Genomic DNA, 20,754 nt, shown 5'->3' with positions numbered 1-20,754 from the left:
ACAAGTGGAACATCAGCGACTTGGCGGGTTAATGTATGGTACGGGAGGAAGGATAATTGGCAGCCATTTTATCGATGGCAATCTAAATGGTGTAATGTATGCTGATTTCTTACGTAATGTTCTACCGATGTTACTACAAGATGTTTCACTGCGTGACAGAATGGCGATGTACTTCCAACATTATGGATGTGCGGCAAATAGCTCGCGTGCGGTTGAAGCGGTATTGAATAGCATATTTCATGACAGGTGGATTGGTCGTTGAAGCACCATACCATGGCCCGCACGTTCACTGGATCTGACGTCCCCGGATTTCTTTCTGTGGGGAAAGTTGAAGGATATTTGCTATCGTGATCCACCAACAACGCCTGACAACAAGCGTCAGCGCATTGTCAATGCATGTGCGAACATTACGGAAGGCGTACTACTCGCTGTTGAGAGGAACGTCGTTACACGTATTGCCAAATGCATTGAGGTTGACGGACATCATTTTGAGCATTTATTGCATTAATGTGGTATTTACAGGGAATCATGCTATAACAGCATGCGTTCTCAGAAATGAAAGTTCACAAAGGTGCATGTATCAAATTGAAACAACCGAAATAAAATGTTCAAACGTACCTACGTTCTGTATTTTAATTTAAAAAACCTACCTGTTACCAACTGTTCGTCTAAAATTGTGAGCCATATGTTTGTGACTATTACAGCGCCATCTATCACAAAGCGAAAAAAGTGGTCCAACTAAAACATTCATATTTCTTTACGTATTACACGAGTATGTAATAAAAAATGGTTATCTGGTTTCCCCCTTCAAGCTAGACAAGTTTCGTTCTTTGTAGATTTTTCGTTTGACGCTTATTTTGTGAGATATTTGGCCGGGTCACGATCAATGGACCACCCTGTATAAGACTCCAAGTGTCTGGGGCAGTTGTTAGATCGGTTACTGCTGCTACAATGGCAGGTTATCAAAATTTAAGTGAGTATGAACGTGGTGTTATAGTCGGCTCACGAGCGATGGGACACAGCATCTCCGAGGTAGCGATGAAGTGGGCATTTTCCCTTACGACCATTTCACAAGTGTACCGTGAATATTAGGAATGCGGTATAACATAAAATCTCCGACACATCGCTGCGGCTGGAAAAAGATCGTGCAAGAACGAGATCACCGACGACTGAAGAGAATCGTTCGAGGCGAGAAAAGCGCAACTCTTCCGCAAACTGCTGCAGATTTCAATGCTGAGGCATCAACAAGTGTTAGCATGTGAACCATCCAACGAGACATCATCGATATGGGCTTTCGGAGCCGAAGACCGACTCTTGTACCGTTGATGACTGCACGACACAAATCTTTACGCCTCGCCTGGGCCCGTCAACACCAACGTTGGACTGTTAATGACTGGAAACATGTTGCCTGGTCGGACGAGTCTCGTTTCAAATTGTATCGAGCGGGTATGGAGACAACCTCATGAATCCATGGATCCTGCATGTCAGCAGGGGACTGTTCAAGCTGGTGGAGGCTCTGTCATGGTGTGGGTCGGGTAAAGCTGGAGTGATATGGGACCCCCGATATGTCTAGATACTACCTTCACATATCTGGGATACCTTGCAAGGTGCTGTTCGGAATAGAGCTCCACCTCCTCGTACTTTTAGGGATTTATGGACAGCCCTGTAGTATTCATAGTGTCATTTCTCTCCAGCACTACTTCAGACATTAGTCGAGTTGATGCCACGTCGTGTTGCAACACTTCTGCGTGCTCGCGTGGGCCCTACACTACATTAGACAGGGCTACCAGTTTCTTTGGTTCTTCAGTGTACAACTTGTTGATTACTAGTTTCGGTTGACCAGCAACCAACCCCAGATGTTGCTTACTAAAGGAACATTACATAAGGACGATGTTGGACATAATACCACTGTTACTAGCGCAACTCATCTCATGCTTGCTAAAGAATCGGTACCTACGCACTAAGTTGGCGACAGCGCAATCGTTACTAAGTGTAACTCGTCAATATTAAAAGGATGGTGAAACATGACTGTTAACGTATAAACGTAGCATAGGTCCTATCACACATAGTAACGATGGTTTTGTGGCCAATATTGTAACTTCGATACTAATTCTAAAATAACTATGATTTTAGGATCGATTGATGGTCAACCAGTAGCCAATGAAGATGTCGTTATATTTTATTGCCATCGAATTACACAGACGGAAAATAATAGCAACATCAAAAATAATTAATGTAGAGTAATGAAATCTCCGGGGTACATTTGTCTAGGTAAAATACTTAAGTGATTAACATTTCAAGATCGTATCTTAATGTAAACGAGAGATAAGTCACTTCAAAAATGAAATGCTGGTACATTAATAACCGGTGTGACCGCCAGAATGTTGAATGCAAGCAAGCGAATGTGAATGCATTGTGTTGTGCGGGTGTTGGATGTCAGGTTGTGGGATGTAGTTCCATGCCTGTTGCACTTAGTCGGCCAATACAGGGGCGGTTGAAGCTGGTTGAAGGTGACGCTGGAATTGTCGTCCGATGATGTCCCATATGTGCTCGATTGAGAGAGATCTGGTGGTCGGGAAGGTCAAGGCAAAATGTCGACACTCTGTAGAGCGTGTTGAGTAACAACAGTGGTATGTGGACGAGCGTTACCCTGTCGGAAAATACCCCTGGAATGCTGTTCATAAATGGCAGCACAACTAGTCGAATCACCAAATTGACGTACAAATTTGCTGGCGGGAGCTTGAGATAACCATAAGTGTGCTCCTGCTATCATACGAAATCGCACCCCAGACCATAACTCCAGGTGGAGGTTGTAATGGTACTTGAATTACGTAACCATTACGGCACCTCACCTCAACCTCTCGATACCAGCAATATTCTAGCGTGTTTCTGTAAAATAGTTAACATATTTCTCTGACAACATTCAGATTTGATTTCATTAATGTAGATTTACTTCGATACATCGATATGCATATATTGCAATAATATTATTCTTATGTGTATTCTTTCTTTTGTCACTATGATATTTGATTACTTGTAACTCTGATTTTTGGGCGCGTAAGCGGTTATTAGAGAGTCAAGCTTTGGTTGTCATGCTAAAAAGACGCAAATTGTAGTCAGTTTATGAAATGTGAACTAACAGTGAGGAAGATATTTTTAAGTATGTTTTATATTGTGAAGTGATGTTTTGGAACGAGTTACGTGATATTGCAACAAAAGTAATAAAAAAGAAGTGTAACTTAAATTCGGAGTGCTGATTACTTTTTTACATCACCATTGTCCTAACTTGCAAAAGTTTAATCTTCAAGAATGGTTTATGAAACACATATATAAAACCTTTGAATATCGCAGAATAACACCTAGGCCTCTTTGCGTCCGAGCTTGGAATCATCAATACCTAGATTTTCGACGATTGAGCCATGAGTTCACAACGAGACCAGCGTGGGAAACACGAAAAGATGAGTGCCTAGTTTATCCATTATTTCGAGAAATGACTTTATTAACTGTGCTCTAATGACACCTGCCACATAATATAACTTTGTTGTTGTCCGAAAATGCAATATTTAGCAGCGTGAGCAACACTACAATCATAATTAATTTTTGACCTTTGTTGTGGTAGGGTTGTTAGAAGGTCCATTGTGTCTAGCACGCAGACAGGTTGGATGCAGGCCTTCAGCCGGCCTGCTTCTAACCAACACACGTCCATCACTGGCACGAACGCAGAATCAGCTTTCATCAGAAAACACGACAGACTTCCACCCAACCCTTCAGTGAACTCTCGCTTGACATCACAGAAGTCGCAAATAACCGTGATTTAGGCTCAGTGTGATTCACGCTACAGGGCGTCTGGCTGGGAGCTGTCCATGAGGTAACCGATTTCTAACAGTTATTTATGTCACTGTGGTACCAGCTGCTGCTCAAATTGCTGCTGCGGATGCAGTACGGTACGCCAGAGCCGTACACCCAACACCGTGGTCTTCTCTCTCGGTAGTGCCACGTGGCCTTCCGGAGCCCGGTCTTCTTGCTACCGTACGTTCTCGTGACCACTACTGCCAGCAGACATGTACAGTGGCTACATTCCTACCAAGCCTTTCTCCAGTATCGCAGAAGGAACGTCCAGCTTCTCGTAGCTCTCTTACACAACCTCTTTCGAACTCAGTGAGTGTTGATAATGGCGTCTTTGTCGCCTTAAAGGCATTCTCGATCGACATGAGCTCACCACATGCAATCTCAAAGGCAACAAACGCGTGTATTTAAAACGAACTTGATTTGCATCCTCATAGTGGTGCTATTAGCGCCACTCATATGCGACATCGCGAAGTTTTGAACAGACACCGCCTTTCAGATGTAGACCCTCGTCTAACGACTTTGGTTTATGTCGTACAATTACACGGTACTTTTTTTTCTTCAGTGTATTCAAAAATACACTACTGGCCATTAAAATTGTTACACCACGAAGATGACGTGCTACAGACGCGAAATTTAGCGGACAGGAAGAAGAGGCTGTGATATGCAAATGATCAGCTGTTCATATCACTCACACAAGGTTGGCGCCGGTGGCGACACCTACAACGTGCTGACATGAGGAAGGTTTCCAACCGATTTCTCATACACAAACAGCAACAGCAATTGACAGGAGTTTCCTGGTGAAACGTTGTTGTGATGCCCCGTGTAAGGAGGAGAGATGCGTACAGTCACGTTTCCGACTTTGATAAAGGTCGGATTGTAGCCTATCGCGATTGCGGTTTATCGTATCGCGACGTTGCTGCTCGCACTGGTCGAGATCCAATGACTGTTAGCAGAATATGGAATTGGTGGGTTCAGGAGGGTAATACGGAACGCAGTGCGGGATGCCAACAGCCTCGTATCACTAACAGTCGAGATGACAGGCGTCTTATCCTCATGGCTGTAACGGTTCCTGCAGTCACATCTCGATCCCTGAGTCAACAGATGGGGACGTTTGCAAGACAACAACCATCTGCACGAACAGACGACGTTTGGAGCAACACGGACTATCAGCTCGGAGACCATGGCTCCGGTTACCCTTGACGCTGCATCACAGAGAAGATCGCCTGCAATGGTGTACTCAACGACGAACCTGGGTGCAAGAATGGCAAAACGTCATTTTTTCGGATGAATACTGGTTCTGTTTGCAGCATCATGATGGTCGCATCCGTGTTTGGCGACATCGCGGTGAACGCACAATGGAAGCGTATATTCGTCGTCGCCATACTGGCGTATCACCCAGAGTGATGGTATGGGGTGCCATTGGTTACACGTCTCGGTCACCTCTTGTTCGCATTGACACTTTGAACGATGGACGTTACATTTCAGATGTGTTACGACCCGTGGCTCTACCCTTCATTCGCTCCCTGCGAAAGCCTACATTACAGCAGGATAATGCACAACCGCATGTTGTAGGTCCTGTACGGGCCTTTCTGGATACAGAAAATGTTCGACTGCTGCCATGGCCAGCACAGTCCCCAGATCTCTCACCAATTGAAAACGTCTGGTCAATGGTGGCCGAGCAACTGGCCCGTCACAAGACGCCAGTCACTACTCTTGATGAACTGTGGTATCGTGTTGAAGCTGCATGGGCAGCTGTACCTGTACACGCCATCCAAGCTCTGTTTGACTCAATGTCGAAGCCTATCAAGGCCGTTACTACGGCCAGAGGTAGTTGTTCTGGGTAATAATTTCTCAGGATCTATGCACCCAAATTGCGTGAAAATGTAATCATATGTTAGTACTAGTAACATATATTTGTCCAATGAATACCTATTTATCATCTGCATTTCTTCTTGGTGTAGCAATTTTAATGGCCAGTAGTGTATTTTAACATCGTAATGTGACGGTGGCGTGCCGTTCTGTTGGACGACGAGCCGGCGGCGCGCAGTGAGAATGGTGACGGTGTGTCTGCGCAGATGAACGTGTCGTGCGTGGAGTGCGGCCCGCCGCCGGACGCGATCCTGCACATCCCGCCGCCGCCGCTGCCCACGTTCCTGCAGCGCGCGCTGGCGCACGACGCAGACGCGGCCGCCGCCGCCGCCGCAGCCGCCGAGGGGCAGCCCGCCTGCGCGGCGCCCTGCGCCTTCACGGACACGCCCGCCGTCGAGTACGTCGAGCTGCCCCGCCAAGGTAACGCCTCCTCGCTGTCCGACCGCATCCTTCCACAACGGTAGATCTGGAACACACAATATACGTCCTGTTTCGTACAGATTCGTCCGATTTCACATGCTGAGCCACACCACCGGAAAAATTCTCCTATCGTAGCACAAAAGGATGAATATCCTGTTGTGTATTGAAAGTCTCCGACTGAAAAGTGGGGTACCAGCTGCCTCGTTCTACCTTCCTCAGCACCTTTAAAAAATTTTAGCATGCGAACATATTCGCGCGCTTTTCAACGTGCGACTCACCTCTTATTCGCACAAGCTCCCCTAACAGTAACTCGCTCGTCCTACTAGCCCATCGCTATAGGTTGCTCATAACCACCCACTCACACTTCTCTGTTCTCACTCACTCTTTCAGCCCAACTCGTTGTCATTTTGTCTTTGTGTCTCTGTAACTGTCACTGTCCCCTGTCTCACAGCCACAATTCCCTTTGTTCTGTTTTACTAATACTGTCTACTCTCACTGTCACCATCCCTCTTGCTCTCTCTCACTGCTACAATCTCATTCATCCCTTCCCACTGCTGACGTATCTTCCCACTGTCACTACCCCTCTCTTCCTCGTTGTCACCGTCACAGACTCTGTCTCTCATTATCACTGGCTATCACTTTCTCCTTCTCTATATTCCTCTCTCACTAGAACTGTCTCCTTCACTCTTTTCCTAGCACTGTTCTGTCACTGTCAACTATGTTCCACTGCCACTGTGTCCCTCTCTTTCTCTCATACTGCCATTGTCTCCTTCTCACTTTCTAAACCTCATCCACTGTCTACTATCTTCCAGTAATTGTCACTTTTCCGTCTATTTGCCACTGCCAGTCTCTTCTTCACTCTCAGCGTAAAAAAAAGAAAAAAAACAAACAAGAAAGTGTTTAAGAAAAATTTTAAACGTACTGAGGAAAGTAGAACGAGGCTGCTGGTACCTCAGTTTTCAGTCAGAGTCTTTTAAATAAACAGAAACATATTCACATTTTTTGTGTCCCAATAGTTGCATATTTCCACTGGCCCCTTCTTTTCCCTGCTGCACCAAGGCACGAGACTCATGCGAAAGGAAATGTATTGGTCAGAAAAATTTAGGTAGTTTACTTATGTGAAATTCAAACGACACAAAGCTAATTTTACATCTCAGACCTGATTTTACGTGCACAAAAATTCTGCAAGTGCTTCGGTACTACAACATATGGTGTCCAGAACCCTTCAGAAGGTAAGGACACACTTTATAGCGTACGATTATTGCTCCGTGCTACATCACTTTATAAATTAAGTTTTCGCCTTATACCGGATTTTAGGTGCGTATTTTACGTGTACCAATAGAGTAACTTCGAACATCTGTATATCCGAAACGAGTAAAGATATCAAGAAAACTTTCAAGGCTGTTCGAGTTAGGAATTTTAGGAATACATCGTAAAAACTACAGCCATTTGCTGTTCATAGCCATCTTCGAATTCGCAGCTCGACTTTCGTACCCAAAATCCGTGTTTTTGGAGTGTTTCCCAGTAATGGATAAAGACTTTTGAAAACTGGAAGATGGTACTTCCAGATAAATGCCTAGAGGCTATACAGTTAAAATTTGAGCAATTTTCTGCGGTTATTTACTATTTTGATTTCGCATCACATCAGATTTTACGAGCATATTTTATGTGTAAAAGTGCAGTAAATTTGGACTTCTGTTTCTTGGAAACAGATAAAGATATCAAGACAATTTCCAAGGATGTTTCAGATCGGGATCTTAGCAATATACCGTAAAAATTACAGCCATTTTCTCTCCATAGGCGTCTTTGAATCCGCGGCTCAGTTTTGATACCCAGAAACCAGGTTTTTGGGGTGTTTATCGATAGCGGAAAAACATTTTTGAAAACGGGAAGATGACACATTTAGATATATGCCTAGATAATATACCCTAAAACTTTGAGCTATTTTATTCGGCCGTTTATTATTTATATTTTGTCTCACAATAAATATCATGTGCGTTTTTTACGTATATAAGTAAACATGAACCACTGTATCTCGGAAACGGTTAAAGATATCAGCCAAATTTTCAAAGCTGTTAAGATCGGAATCTCAGGAAAATATCGTAGAAATTTCAGCCTTTTGCAGTGTATAACCGTCTTCGAATCTGCTGTTCGCTTTTGGTTATAGGCACTGAAAGCTGGCTAAAGTCGTATACAAGCTCAGACGCAATTTTTGCGAAGAACCTAACGGTGTTCCGAAAAGATAGGCTAAACACGGTTGCGGTGCCGTGTTTGTTGCTGTTAGAAGTAGTTTAACTTGTCGCGAAATTGAAGTAGATACTTCCTGTGAGTTAGTATGGGCAGAGGTGATTGTTGGCAACCGGAATAAAATAATAATTGGATCCTTTCACCAACCTCCCAGTTCAGATGGTACAGTTGCTGAAAGGTTCAAATAAAACTTGACTTTCATTTAAAACACGTACCCGAGTCATAAGATAATAGTTGGTGGTGACTTCAGTTTACCCTCGATATGTTGGCGAAAATACATGTTTAATTCCGTAGGTACGCATAAAATATCATCCGAAATTGTGCTAAACGCATTCTCTGAGAATTATTTCGAGCAGTTAGTTCATGAGCCCACGAGAATAGTAAACGGTTGTGAAAACACACTTGACCTCTTAGCAACAAATAATCCTGAGTTAATAACGAGCATCAAAACCGATCTAGGGATTAGTGAACACAGGGTTGTCGTAGCGAGATTGAATATTGTAATCCCCAAATCCTCGAAAAATAAGCGAAAAATATACCTATTCAGGAAAGCAGATAAAAATTCACTTGACGCCTTCCTGAGAGGCAATCTCTACTCATTCCAAATTAATAATATAAGTGTAGACCAGATGTGGCTTAAATTCAAAGAAATAGTATCACTAGCAATTGAGAGGTTTACACCAAATAAACTAACAAACGACGGAACTGATCCTCCTTGGTACACAAAACGGGTTAGAACACTGTTGCAGAAACAACGAAACAAACATGCCAAATTTAAACAGACGCAAAATCCCCAAGATTGTCGATCCTTTACAGAAGCTCGAAACTTTGCGCGGAGTTCAATGCGCGACGCCTACAACAGTTTTCACAACGAAACTTTGTCTCGAAACCTGGCAGAAAATCCAAAGAGATTCTGGTCGTATGTGAAGTATTTTAGCGGTAAGAAACAATCAATGCCTTCTCTGAGTGATAACAATGGAAATACTATCGAAGACAGTGCTGCCAAAGCAGATCTACTAAACACAGCCTTCTGAAATGCCTTCACAAAAGAACATGAAGTAAATATTCCAGAATTCGAATCGAGAACAGCTGCCAACATGAGTAACGTAGAAGTAAATATCCTCGGAGTAGTGAAGCAACTCAAATCACCTAATAAAAGCAAGGTCCATACTGTATACCAATTAGGTTCCTTCGGAGTATGCTGATGCATTACCTCCATACTTAACAATCATATATTACTTTTCGCTCGACGAAAGATCCGTACCCAAAGACTGGAGAGTTGCACAGGTCACACCAATATTCAAGAAAGGTAGTAGGAGTACTACACTACATTACAGGCCCATATCGTTAACGTCGATATGCACCAGGATTTTAGAACATATATCGTGAATTACCTCGAAGGAAACGGTCTATTGACACACAGTCAACATGGGTTTAGAAAACATCGTTCCTGTGAAACACAACTTGCTCTTTACATGAAGTGCTAAGTGCTATTGACAAGGGATTTCAGATCGATTCCGTATTTCTGGATTTCCGGAAGGCTTTTGACACTGTACCACACAAGCGGCTCGTAGTAAAATTGCGTGTTTATGGAATATCGTCTCAGTTATGTGACAGAAATGATACAGGATTTGGGCTGGAAATCATTAAAAGAAAGGCGTTTTCCGGTGCGACGGAATCTTCTCACGAAATCCTGCCTCGGGCATGGATGTGTTTGATGTCCATGTCCTTAGGTTAGTTAGGTTTAAGTAGTTCTAAGTTCTAGAGGACTGATGACCTCTGACGTTAAGAGCCATTTGAACCATTTTGAGCAAACGCAAGAAAACTTCCACATCCAGAAAGCCATAGTAGAAAACAAGCATGCGATAAATGAACAAACACACATCAGCACAGGCCCCCTACTACACTTAATAAAGGAAATGCTAAGATAAAACAAAAAAAAACTCTTTCCCCTTCGCCTTCTGGACACACACACACACACACACACACACACACACACACACACACACAGCCCACAAAAAGAAATTGTATCACACCAATATACACACACACAAAATTATATCACACCAAAACACACACACATACACACACACAGACACACACATACACACACACACACACACACACACACACACACACACACACACACACACACACACACGCACACAAATGTGTACACGAACAGATAACAGATACTTCAATAATTACACTCGAAAGTTTGGCAATAACATTCGATCTTTGGCAAAAACATTTGACAGTCGGCAACAGAAACCAAAACACTGCACTGAAATAAGCGTTCAGTTCATAGTGCTGTGGAATGGGGAAAAAACCGCAAATTGGCATTCATAAGAAGAAGAACAACACCAAAAATGAAACAGGAGCGTAATACGTAAGAAATTGTCCATGCAACTTGTAAGTACAGTTCAAAACATTACTACTTAATAGGAAATACCAACCACCAGAACTGTTTATAACCTATAGGTACAGTGACAAAAATTGTAAATTAAGTAGCAAACATATGTACAGTCTTAGACAGTAAAACTGACCGCCGGCCGGCCGCCACAGAGACTAAGTCCGAGTCATTCACTTAAGGTGGCCAATAAAACTGACCGCCCCTGACAACTCTAAGTCCGGCCATATGCACAATCTGGCAACACTGTAAGATGTGGAAGTGTTAGGAGGAAGTGTTGTCTACTTCCGAGACGTTGTCGGACTACGTGAGCCCGTGGTCTAGTGGCAGTCGGCTTTCAGCCGTGTTACCGTGCGGAGGGGCTCGGCGCGCCGGGCAGTGCTCCGCAGGTGTTGTTGTTTACCCGCTAGCGCGCGGTCGCGTCGTTGTCTTGCCGTATAGTACCTGTACCGACCCGACATGGCGTTCTCATATCGAAAAGCTACAATCAAACTAACGTTCAACGCATCGTACACGAGACCGAAGGCCCATGAAATTGAACGGTTTCTACGAGACATCATGCACATCGAACCACAAGAACTGATAGGAATTCATCTGTCTATTGTAACCAGCACAGTGTACCTCAAACTGATTGACGAAGCGGCCTGCGACAGATTACTCCAACGATCTGCAAACGGCTTGCGCTTCTGTCACGCAGACGGTAACGTGAGCGTGGTAGGAGTTGACCATGCTGGTCTGGGGGTGCGTACCGTGCGCATCTTTGAACTACCGTTCGAAGTTCCTGCCAACCTAGTCGTTGATGCGCTGCGGCCATACGGCACAGTTCTGAGCCACACAGAGGAGAAATGGAACACATTCGAAACGTACCCTGTCCTTAACGGGGTACGACAAGTGCGCATAGGACTTAAGAAGCACGTTCCATCGTATGTTTTCGTTGGTGGCTGCCGCGCAATTGTTATATATGATGGACAACCGAGGACCTGCTCGGGCTGCGGCCAGGAGGGCCATGTTAGAACTGAGTGTCTGCAGCGCCGCCTCGTTCAGGTGCCCCGCAATGAACTTCCCCAACGATCCACTATGACCTCTCTCCCGCTAACATATGTGGAGGCGGCACGACATGATGTGATGGATGATCAAAACCTGCTACCTCCTCAAGCCGCTGCCAGCTCCGATGGAGAGTCAGCGCCATCGACGACGCCGCAGCCCAACGGTGCAGAGGTTCCTATAGCCTCCGCCCACCGCAGCGCCGTGGGCACCCAGCCACCGTCACTGTCGGGATCAGACACAGGGTTTCCTAGCGACCGAGACTGTGTCGAGCCCCGCCCTCCAGTGGATGTCGAATCTCGGACCCGAAAGCAAAAATCACCCAAGCGACACAAGAAGAGGCGATTGTCAGCTGACGAACAGGACAGGAATGTGAAGCCGGCGGAAGACATCGACTTCGTTGACTCGCCCCCAATTGCAACGGACTCCAGTGGCATCATTCACCAGAAGGTGCCTGCAGACAAGGAACACTCTCCTAAATCTGGTGGCCCAGAAAACGAGGCGCACTGCGTCGACTCCCAAAATGTGGGCTCCTGTGAAAGCGTCCAGCCCTCAATGACATCACAATCGTCTCTTGGTGATTGGGCAGACGATATGGAGGCAGATGACGCACAGCAAACATCGATATCTCCACCAGAGCCCATGGCTGGCAATGAGCCCGGAGGGCTCTGCCAATCAGGGACTTCTACGGCACAGTAATGCACAGCATGCAGGTGGATGGCTGTGTGGTGTGTGATGTGTGAAATCACTGTGGGATTGCACCGGCACACTGCCTCCGCCACTTGATATGTCTCAGTCATACCGTGTGGGAACAGTCAATGTAAATGGTGTCCACTCCACTGTCAAGAACCGCATGTTACACGACATGATCAGAGCGGCAGACTTGGACATTGCCCTTCTCCAGGAGGTCCGTCCCGAGCTGTGTTTAGACCTATATAGCTACACCACGTACAGCCTACCCGTAGGTGATGGCGCAGGAGGAACGGCCATCCTTCTCCGAGATGGCATAGACGCGACGGACGCGACGTACTTGCCGAACGGGCGAGGCATCGCACTCACACTTGGCGCAGTGCGCCTCATTAACGTCTACGCTCCCTCCGGTAATTCGCACCGCGGTGACAGGCATGTCTTCTATTCGGAGGAGTTGGCCCCACTTTTGCAAGGAAATATGGACCATTACATAGTGGGCGGCGATTTTAACAGTGTTCTGCGGCCCGAGGACCAGATACCGCATTACGTCCCATGCCCCGCTCTACAAGCATTGATACGTGACCTCGCTCTCCACGACACATGGCTCTTGCATCATGGGACCCAGAGTGGATATACGCACTTTACCAGCCACTCTGCCAGTCGTCTGGACCGGATATACGTCTCGCGTGCCCTCCGCACAGCAACCCGTGATGCAGAACTCTGGCCGACGGCCTTCACGGACCATCTCGCGTACATCTGCACTGTCACCTTGCCCCGACAACTCACAAGACGCAGCAGGGGCCCGTGGACGCTGAACGTCTCCCTCCTTCGCGAGGAAGCGTGTCGGCGAGCAGTCACTGACACGTGGCGTCGATGTATCAGGCGCCTGCCTATGTATGCTTCCACGTTGCTGTGGTGGCTGGGATGTGTCAAACCTGCCCTCCGAAAGACCTTGATGGCCTACGGGCGTGACAGATCGAACTGGCAAAGGGCAACATCGGAATTTTACTATACAGCGTTACGTGAGCTGGCGACGCAACCGCCGTCTCCCGAACGTCAGATGTCCGTACAACGCATCAAAGCTCGTCTACTTCGCATCAGGACAGAGCAGCTAGACGGTGTCCGCATCCGTGCGCGAGTGCAAGACTGTATCCCCAACGAAACAGCGTCAGTGTATCACATTGTGCGCGAGAGGCGCCACCGCAAACGTCAGCTCATTACGGCGGTAAACACGGAGGACGGCGGGCGCGCAGTGACACAAACGGACATCGCGCACACGTTCGCCAGACACTATGGGACCTTGTACATGGAAGATCCGCGAAATGTACGTGATTATGACGGGCTGTTGCACGATTTTCCCGCCCCTCGGGACGTGGCACCCGATGATAGTCTGCTGTTGCCCATTACACCCGACGAGCTGACATCGACCTTGGCACGCGGTGCACCGAACAAGTCGCCTGGACCGGACGGTTTACCCCTGGAATTCTACCGCACTTTTTACCACCTTATGGGTGACAAGTGGCTCCAAATGTTTCAAGACCTGATCCGCCCTGATTTCACTGTCCCCACAGAATTCACAGAAGGCATCTTGATCCCAGTTCCGAAACCGAATGGTGGTTGTAGGTGGCAGGATTTTCGCCCACTCACACTCCTCAACAACGACTACAAGATCTTCGCCCGTATCCACCGCGCGCGTCTCCACACCGCTATCGGGAAAGCCATCCACACCGATCAGACATGTTTAGGTGGTGTCAGCAACATTCATACGGCGTTAGGAGCATACCGCGACGTAATTGCTTTGACGGCGGCCTGCAAAATAAGAGGCGCCCTTGTCGCCGTAGATTTTGACCACGCATTCGACCGCGTCGATCACGGCTTCTTACGCGCAGTTTTGCATCGCATGGGCCTCTCTCCGGAGTCTGTACAGGTGGTCCTTCGACTGGTCCACGGAGCGCGCTCCCGCATGATGGTCAACGGTTATCAGTCTGGTCACATTGTTGTTGGACGGTCAGTGCGACAAGGGTGCCCCCTGTCGGGTATATTATTTGCTGCAGCACTTGAACCAGCTTTACATGGTCTACGGCAGCGATTAACTGGTATCTCCTTGCGGGACGTGACCTTTTGTTGTGGTGCATTCGCCGATGACGTGGTGTTCCTGGCCAGATCAGAGGATGAAATGCATATGGCGCTACAGTGGCTACGCCAGTACGGGGCGGTCGCTGGGAGCGTCATCAACGTGAAGAAGACAAAATACATGGATGTCGGAGGGGGGATTTCCCACACAACGGCGGTGCCCTTTGACAAGGTGCCGTACTCAAGTGTTTAGGAGTGTAATTCTATAGCAATGTCCGCCGCACGGCGGCGGCTACGTACCGCCGGCTCCTACACCAGACACGTGCTCTGCTGCAGGACAATAAACTGCGTCGCTTGGATATGCTCCTCAGAACATGTTATGTCAACACCTATCTTGTCTCAAAACTGAACTATTTTGCGCATATCCTTCCCTTGACAGCTACGCTGGCCGAAAGATTTCAAGCAGCATATGGACATTTCGTAAGCACCGGTCTGGTTTTTAAAGTCCGATACGCCACCCTGACACTGCCGCAGCGGGCGGGCGGTATCGGTTTAATTCACGTATATAACCGTGCGCGATCGCTTTATCTCAACACCATGCGTCGCACGTGGACCTCTGCCCACGCCACTCTGACGGGCACCCTGATAGCGGAAGTGGCACCACACTCTCTGCATCCCCCGGTTTCTGTAGGACACATTTCACCGGCACTCACCCACATCAGAGACTTCTTTATTGACTTCAGCTACTTACGTTCAGAACTTCCGACGACACGGAAGCCCAGCACAAAAGACTATTATCGCCTCTATCAGCAGCGGCAACCTGTAAATACGGTCACCCACAGACACCCTGAAGTTGCCTGGAACACGGTGTGGCGAGCGGTACACACGCCTTTTCTACCTACGACGGTGCGTTCATTGTGGTACGTAGTTGTGAATGGGAAGTTCGCTACTCGTCAGAGGTTACATTCCATACATCTGACGGACGACCCCTTGTGTCCGACATGCTCAGTCGCTGACTCGGATGCACACCGTCTGACGTGTGCCGCGACCAGCGAGTGCTGGCTACTGACGCAGCGCATGCTGGCATTACTCTTGCGGCGATTGCCGGAGTCTATCTCCCCTGATGACGTATTGCGCCCCGACGTCGTATACTTTCCATCAACCAGAACGAACGCCGTTATCTGGCTAAAAGGCATGGCCGTTTACTACATTTGCGATGCTCCCAAAGGCACACTCGACTTTTGGTCCCTATTGATGACGACACATGCAGCTTTCAGCCGCCACCCGAAGTACAGAACTCGTTTCGCAAATTATTTAGGTTCATTATTTGCGGATCCTCCTGCTCACTGGGGCGTTCCGGGTATGAGACGCTGAAAATGAAGAAGAATCCTGGAGCATATTGATCCTCTACGGACGGAATAGGGGGGAACCCCTCCCAACAGACGAGAAGACGACTCGGACGCTCGGCTATGGCAGTTGTAGGATCTTTCTTTGTAATGAAACAAAAATAAATCTATAATACAAAAAAAATGTTATAAAAATTAAAGAAATATAATAAAAAAAAGTGGCAAGCGTCGTGCGTTCTGAGCTTATAGTCGCATGTTCGCGTACAACTGTAATTTTTTTTTTTTTTTTTTTTACCACAGTCGGTCTAAAGTTATGAGTCTGACTGAACATCGAAGATAATTCGCTTAACATTCTACCCACCAGCAATAACAAGTATTCCAGTAACAATTCCGCAGGACAGCTCGTGGCTGCGTCGCAACAGCTTACGCTCGAGCGTTTCCTCGCGCTGAAGCGGCTACCAGCCACCGGCCAGACGCCACCCGCCGCCTGAAATCCGGCGCCGCCCAGGTGAACGCGGCGCGACGCTGTCAGTGTGTGTATCAACTGTCATTTTCGAATTTGAAGTTCTAGTTATCATCTTGCAGTTAAGCATTGGATTTTGCATACTTGAAAATCATGAACTACAGTTAAGCATTGTAAAATTGAGTCGCAAGTGGAAATAGGTGTAACATCTGCAACACAACGTTTACTTTTGGTATAACAGAGGGGTGAATGCAGAGGAGGCAGCTAGGAAGATTTGAATTGTGTATGGAGCGAGCGCTTTTGGGAAAAATACGCCAGAAAAAGATATTCTTGTTTCAACAAAGATTGTTCTGGCATGAATGATTTTCCACATTAAGGAAGTCTCGACTACTGATATATGTGATAGATTACCATTTTACCATCATGCGACATTTGCATTCAACAGGCAAAGTTCAGAAGTCTGGTGTAGGAGTACTGCATGCTCTAATTCGAAACAACAAAAATCAACGGAGTGACTATTATTGAACGTCATCAGGTCGCTCATTGAGCATTCGTATGCAGTACTGTTACTGGTGACGTGTTATGATGCCTTTATCGTTAACTTCCTAAGAAGAAATGAAAGGCTGAGCCCCTCCAAAAGACATAAACTCGAGCAAAGAGTAGTGTGAACATAATATTTTATCGGGAGGACAACGGTTCAATCCCGTCTCCAACCATCCTGATTTAGGTTTTCCGTGGTTTCCCTAAATCGTTTCAGGCAAATGCCGGGATGGTTCCTTCGAAAGGGCACGGCCTCTTTCCTTCCCAATCCTTCCGTAACTCCTTCCGTAACCCGGGCTTGCGCTCCGTCTCTAATGGCCTCGTTGTCGACGGGACGTTAAACATTAACCACCACCACCACCATAATATTTTACATCTGATAGCTCAAAAAGTGTGTTTTGGGCTACGAATTCTGCCCCGAGGGCAGTATGCAACACAGCTGGAAATTGTTGCCATCAACTGAGACACCTTTCGGTCTAAGCGTAAGAAAATCGAGCAACACAACTACATCACATGTGCTACTGCATGATAACGCACTTCTTGATTTGAGAAACAAAACTATCCAGGAGATTGTAATTAAAGTCGTCTCTCAGGCACTTGTAATGATAGAGAAGTCCTCTCTCAAGCACTTGTCCCTCTCGTCATATATTCGTAAAGATTTACCTTTCCCGCTCTTGATCGATCATTTCTAGACGAAAATACTCTTAAAACTACTCTGGTATAATGATATCGTTGGAACCAGTAGGTGTCTACTGGCGTAGAATTTGTAAACAACTTTAGCATTGTCAGATCGTTTTAGATATCGTGAAAGAAAATTCTTTTGCTGATTAATTTCTCTTTGATGATTACTGTTGCGTTTAGTAAACTAATGGAAAATTCAATTAAAATATTCACTGTACTAATACAAATTTAATTCAGCTTACTACAGAAACATCACGACGGCAGACTATCTTAATAAAGCATTAAGTATCTGTAAGACGATTGAGACTATTTTAATACGAATTAGTAGGACATTACCGACTTTTGACTTCGAAAAGATCCGTATTTACTTCATTTCCTGTATCATCCGCAATTATTATGAAAAGTGGCATTTCATAGATATAATTATGTATTCACAACAACAAAAAATATGTCGTCATTATGAATTTGGCAGTACCGTAAGGTTTTCGCTCTGACACTAAGGGTTACTGAAAGTAGCAAGGCGCGTTGTCTTACGATTCCCTTATTGCGTTTGTATCTGCCTGCTTGTAGCTCTGCTACAAAAGAATTAAAAATCTGGCTTTCAGCGAGTCTCGAAAGGCGAACGAAAGCAGCTTGCTCCTGGTAGCCAACCATGTTTCTTGGGAACAGGCTACTTCCTAAAGTGTGAAGACATTCTTTTGTGGTTGAATTGTTGGCAAATGCCAGTCAGACGTGTGCCGTTGGTCTAAGCGTTTCGGTGTGTTGAATTTGTACCAATGATTTTTCTACAGGTTTTTTCTTTCCCAAATAGAGAGTTGAAGTCTCCCATTAGTATTTTCACGTCATCTCGGTGAATTTTGCTCATAGTATTGTCGAGTGTGTTCCACAATTTTTCGACATTTTCGGTGCTTTCCTTATTTTCGATGTTGGTGGGGGCATGTGCATTTATGAGTGTATATTTTTTATAGGGGCTCTGAATGAGCATAGTCATTACTCGATTGTTGATGGGTGTGATTTCTTCGACAGAGTTGTTGATAGATCTGTGTTCGAGAAATGCAATGCCGAAGATTAGTGCGAGTTTCGCTACCTTTTGTTGTATTTTGAAGATGCCGTGGTTTCCGTAATGAAAGTTTTAATTGCCAATTAATCGTGGTTCTTGAAGAGCAAGGATGAGAATTTTTTGGCGGACGATTTCTTTTGTGAGATTATTTAGGTTTCTTGTTTGGATCAATGTATCGATGTTTAGTTTTCAAATGAATGTTTTCTGCTTGTAGGGAAATTTGCCAGAGATCTTCGATATTCTCTGCCGTGCTAACCTGGACCGCCCAGAGTGCGAAAATCCAACTGCCGCCTATCGGTGGCCAAGTTGTGTACCACCTGGGGTAAAGTTAGCTTTGCTTGCATAGTTCACGTTTTCTTGTGTTTCATTGGTTTGGCCTGGGTGATACCAGGACCGGACAGGACCAGAGGGTGTTGAAGCCTTTGGAAGCATATATTTTCAGCCAAGCTCATTGAGCTAACAGACGGTGACCAGAGTAGCGGTGATTTTCACTCAGATGTGTCTGGATTTTGGGTTCAACGGATTGAGTAGCCGTTCAGGACTGTGTTAGTATTTGGTTCACCACAAGTATTTGATTTCCTCAGTACCACCCATATGGGGGAAGGTTTCCCCTATCGGCCACCCGGGGTTTTTATTATTAGTATTATTTTCATTATGTCATCAGCAAATCCGATATGGTGTATCTTCCCTCCACTGAAATAGATGTGTATTGTTCGATTCAGTATTTCCATCACATAGATATGGGTTATAATCACGTTACATTGCTGCTAGTAGACATATTTCTCTCTTTTTCTTAGACGGTTGTTAGCTGTTACTCCATCATAGGAATTTATGTGCGTAGCATTGTTGCAATACAGACGTTCAAATTATCCGATTTCTGTAATTTCATTTCGACACAAGATCGTCCTAATAGGATTCAGCCAGTCAGTCTTAATGTGGCTATCCGACTACGACTCTCATCATATGATAGACTGGGTGAAGCACATTCTTAATCGGACTGTTGAATCCAGATCACTTATCTATGACAGGGAATGAATTCTTAAACACTGTGGAAAATAATAATCCAATGTGCTTATTACAAATACGTTATTTAAATATAAATATATGAACTAACGACATAAAAATGTATTTACAGGAGCGGAGACCCATCCATCATAGTAGAGCAGTGCGAGATTGGTTTCAGGGCCAAGAGAGGATAAAGCTGTTGCCGTTTGTTCCACGATCACCGAACATCAACCAGATAGAGAATATGTGGGCAGAGGTAACAAGGTCATTGCCATGTGTCCCTACAAATGCAAACGACCTTTGGACGAATATAGAAAACGTATGGTGGGAAGTAAACCATCACGCTACACTGTCGACGACTTAATGAAATCAATTCCCCTACGCCCTCGAGAAATCTTACGTAATAATCGTGGGTGGGTTGGTTACTGAAAGTATACTCGTCCACAAAGCCCCTGTGGACAGTTATCTGATAATCGGACAAGCTTTGCTTTGTCGCAGCTCTTTAGCATACATCAAGTCCATTTACTTTCAGTCCCCTCCTTACAATTCTTGCAGTGCAAGGTAATTGAAAAATCTCATCCACTCGACGCCAACTGAAGAACTGACTGATGTATGTGTTGTTCAACACACAGTAGTTGTCACCCTCACTGGAATCAATGACTGTTTGTGTGTGAGTGTGTGTGTTTTCGTGTTAACGCACGATGTGAATCAATACTATTAACATTAGAGAGACAACCAACAATAAATATTGCATCAAATATGACTGTAAAGTATTTTAATGCTATGGGAAGCTACAAACTGAATTTTTACCCATCCCACGTCCTGCGTATTACGTTAAGTAAGATGTATTAACTCCATAGTATCGTTAGCAGAGACAGTGCGCTCTTGTTGTCGAGGCTCGCGACAAGTGCAGCGATTAGCAGTGCCCAATGCCGCCGCAATTTGTTTATGTTGGCTGAGCGTGGACACTGCAGCAAACGCTTCGCCCTAAACAGAAAGAAATCACCTTGGCTCTGACTGCAGTGAGCGGATATCACTGCCTGCGTGTTCATATAGT

General features: G+C 45.7%; 1 protein-coding gene across 1 annotated transcript in view; it reads left to right on the top strand.

Annotated features, from left to right (window-relative positions):
- Positions 1-5,924: 5,924 nt before the first annotated feature.
- LOC126471373 (uncharacterized) overlaps positions 5,925-20,754 on the top strand; it is a 160,219-nt gene continuing 145,389 nt past the window's right edge. Inside the window, exon 1 of the mRNA XM_050099494.1 lies at positions 5,925-6,138. Within this exon, the coding sequence (XP_049955451.1) occupies positions 5,925-6,138 (214 nt within the window). The remainder of the gene's footprint in view (positions 6,139-20,754) is intronic.

This window comes from Schistocerca serialis, chromosome 3 (genome assembly GCF_023864345.2).
Source record: "Schistocerca serialis cubense isolate TAMUIC-IGC-003099 chromosome 3, iqSchSeri2.2, whole genome shotgun sequence".
In the NCBI taxonomy this organism is placed as follows: domain Eukaryota; kingdom Metazoa; phylum Arthropoda; class Insecta; order Orthoptera; family Acrididae; genus Schistocerca; species Schistocerca serialis.
This window is presented reverse-complemented; position numbering and strand designations above follow the sequence as displayed.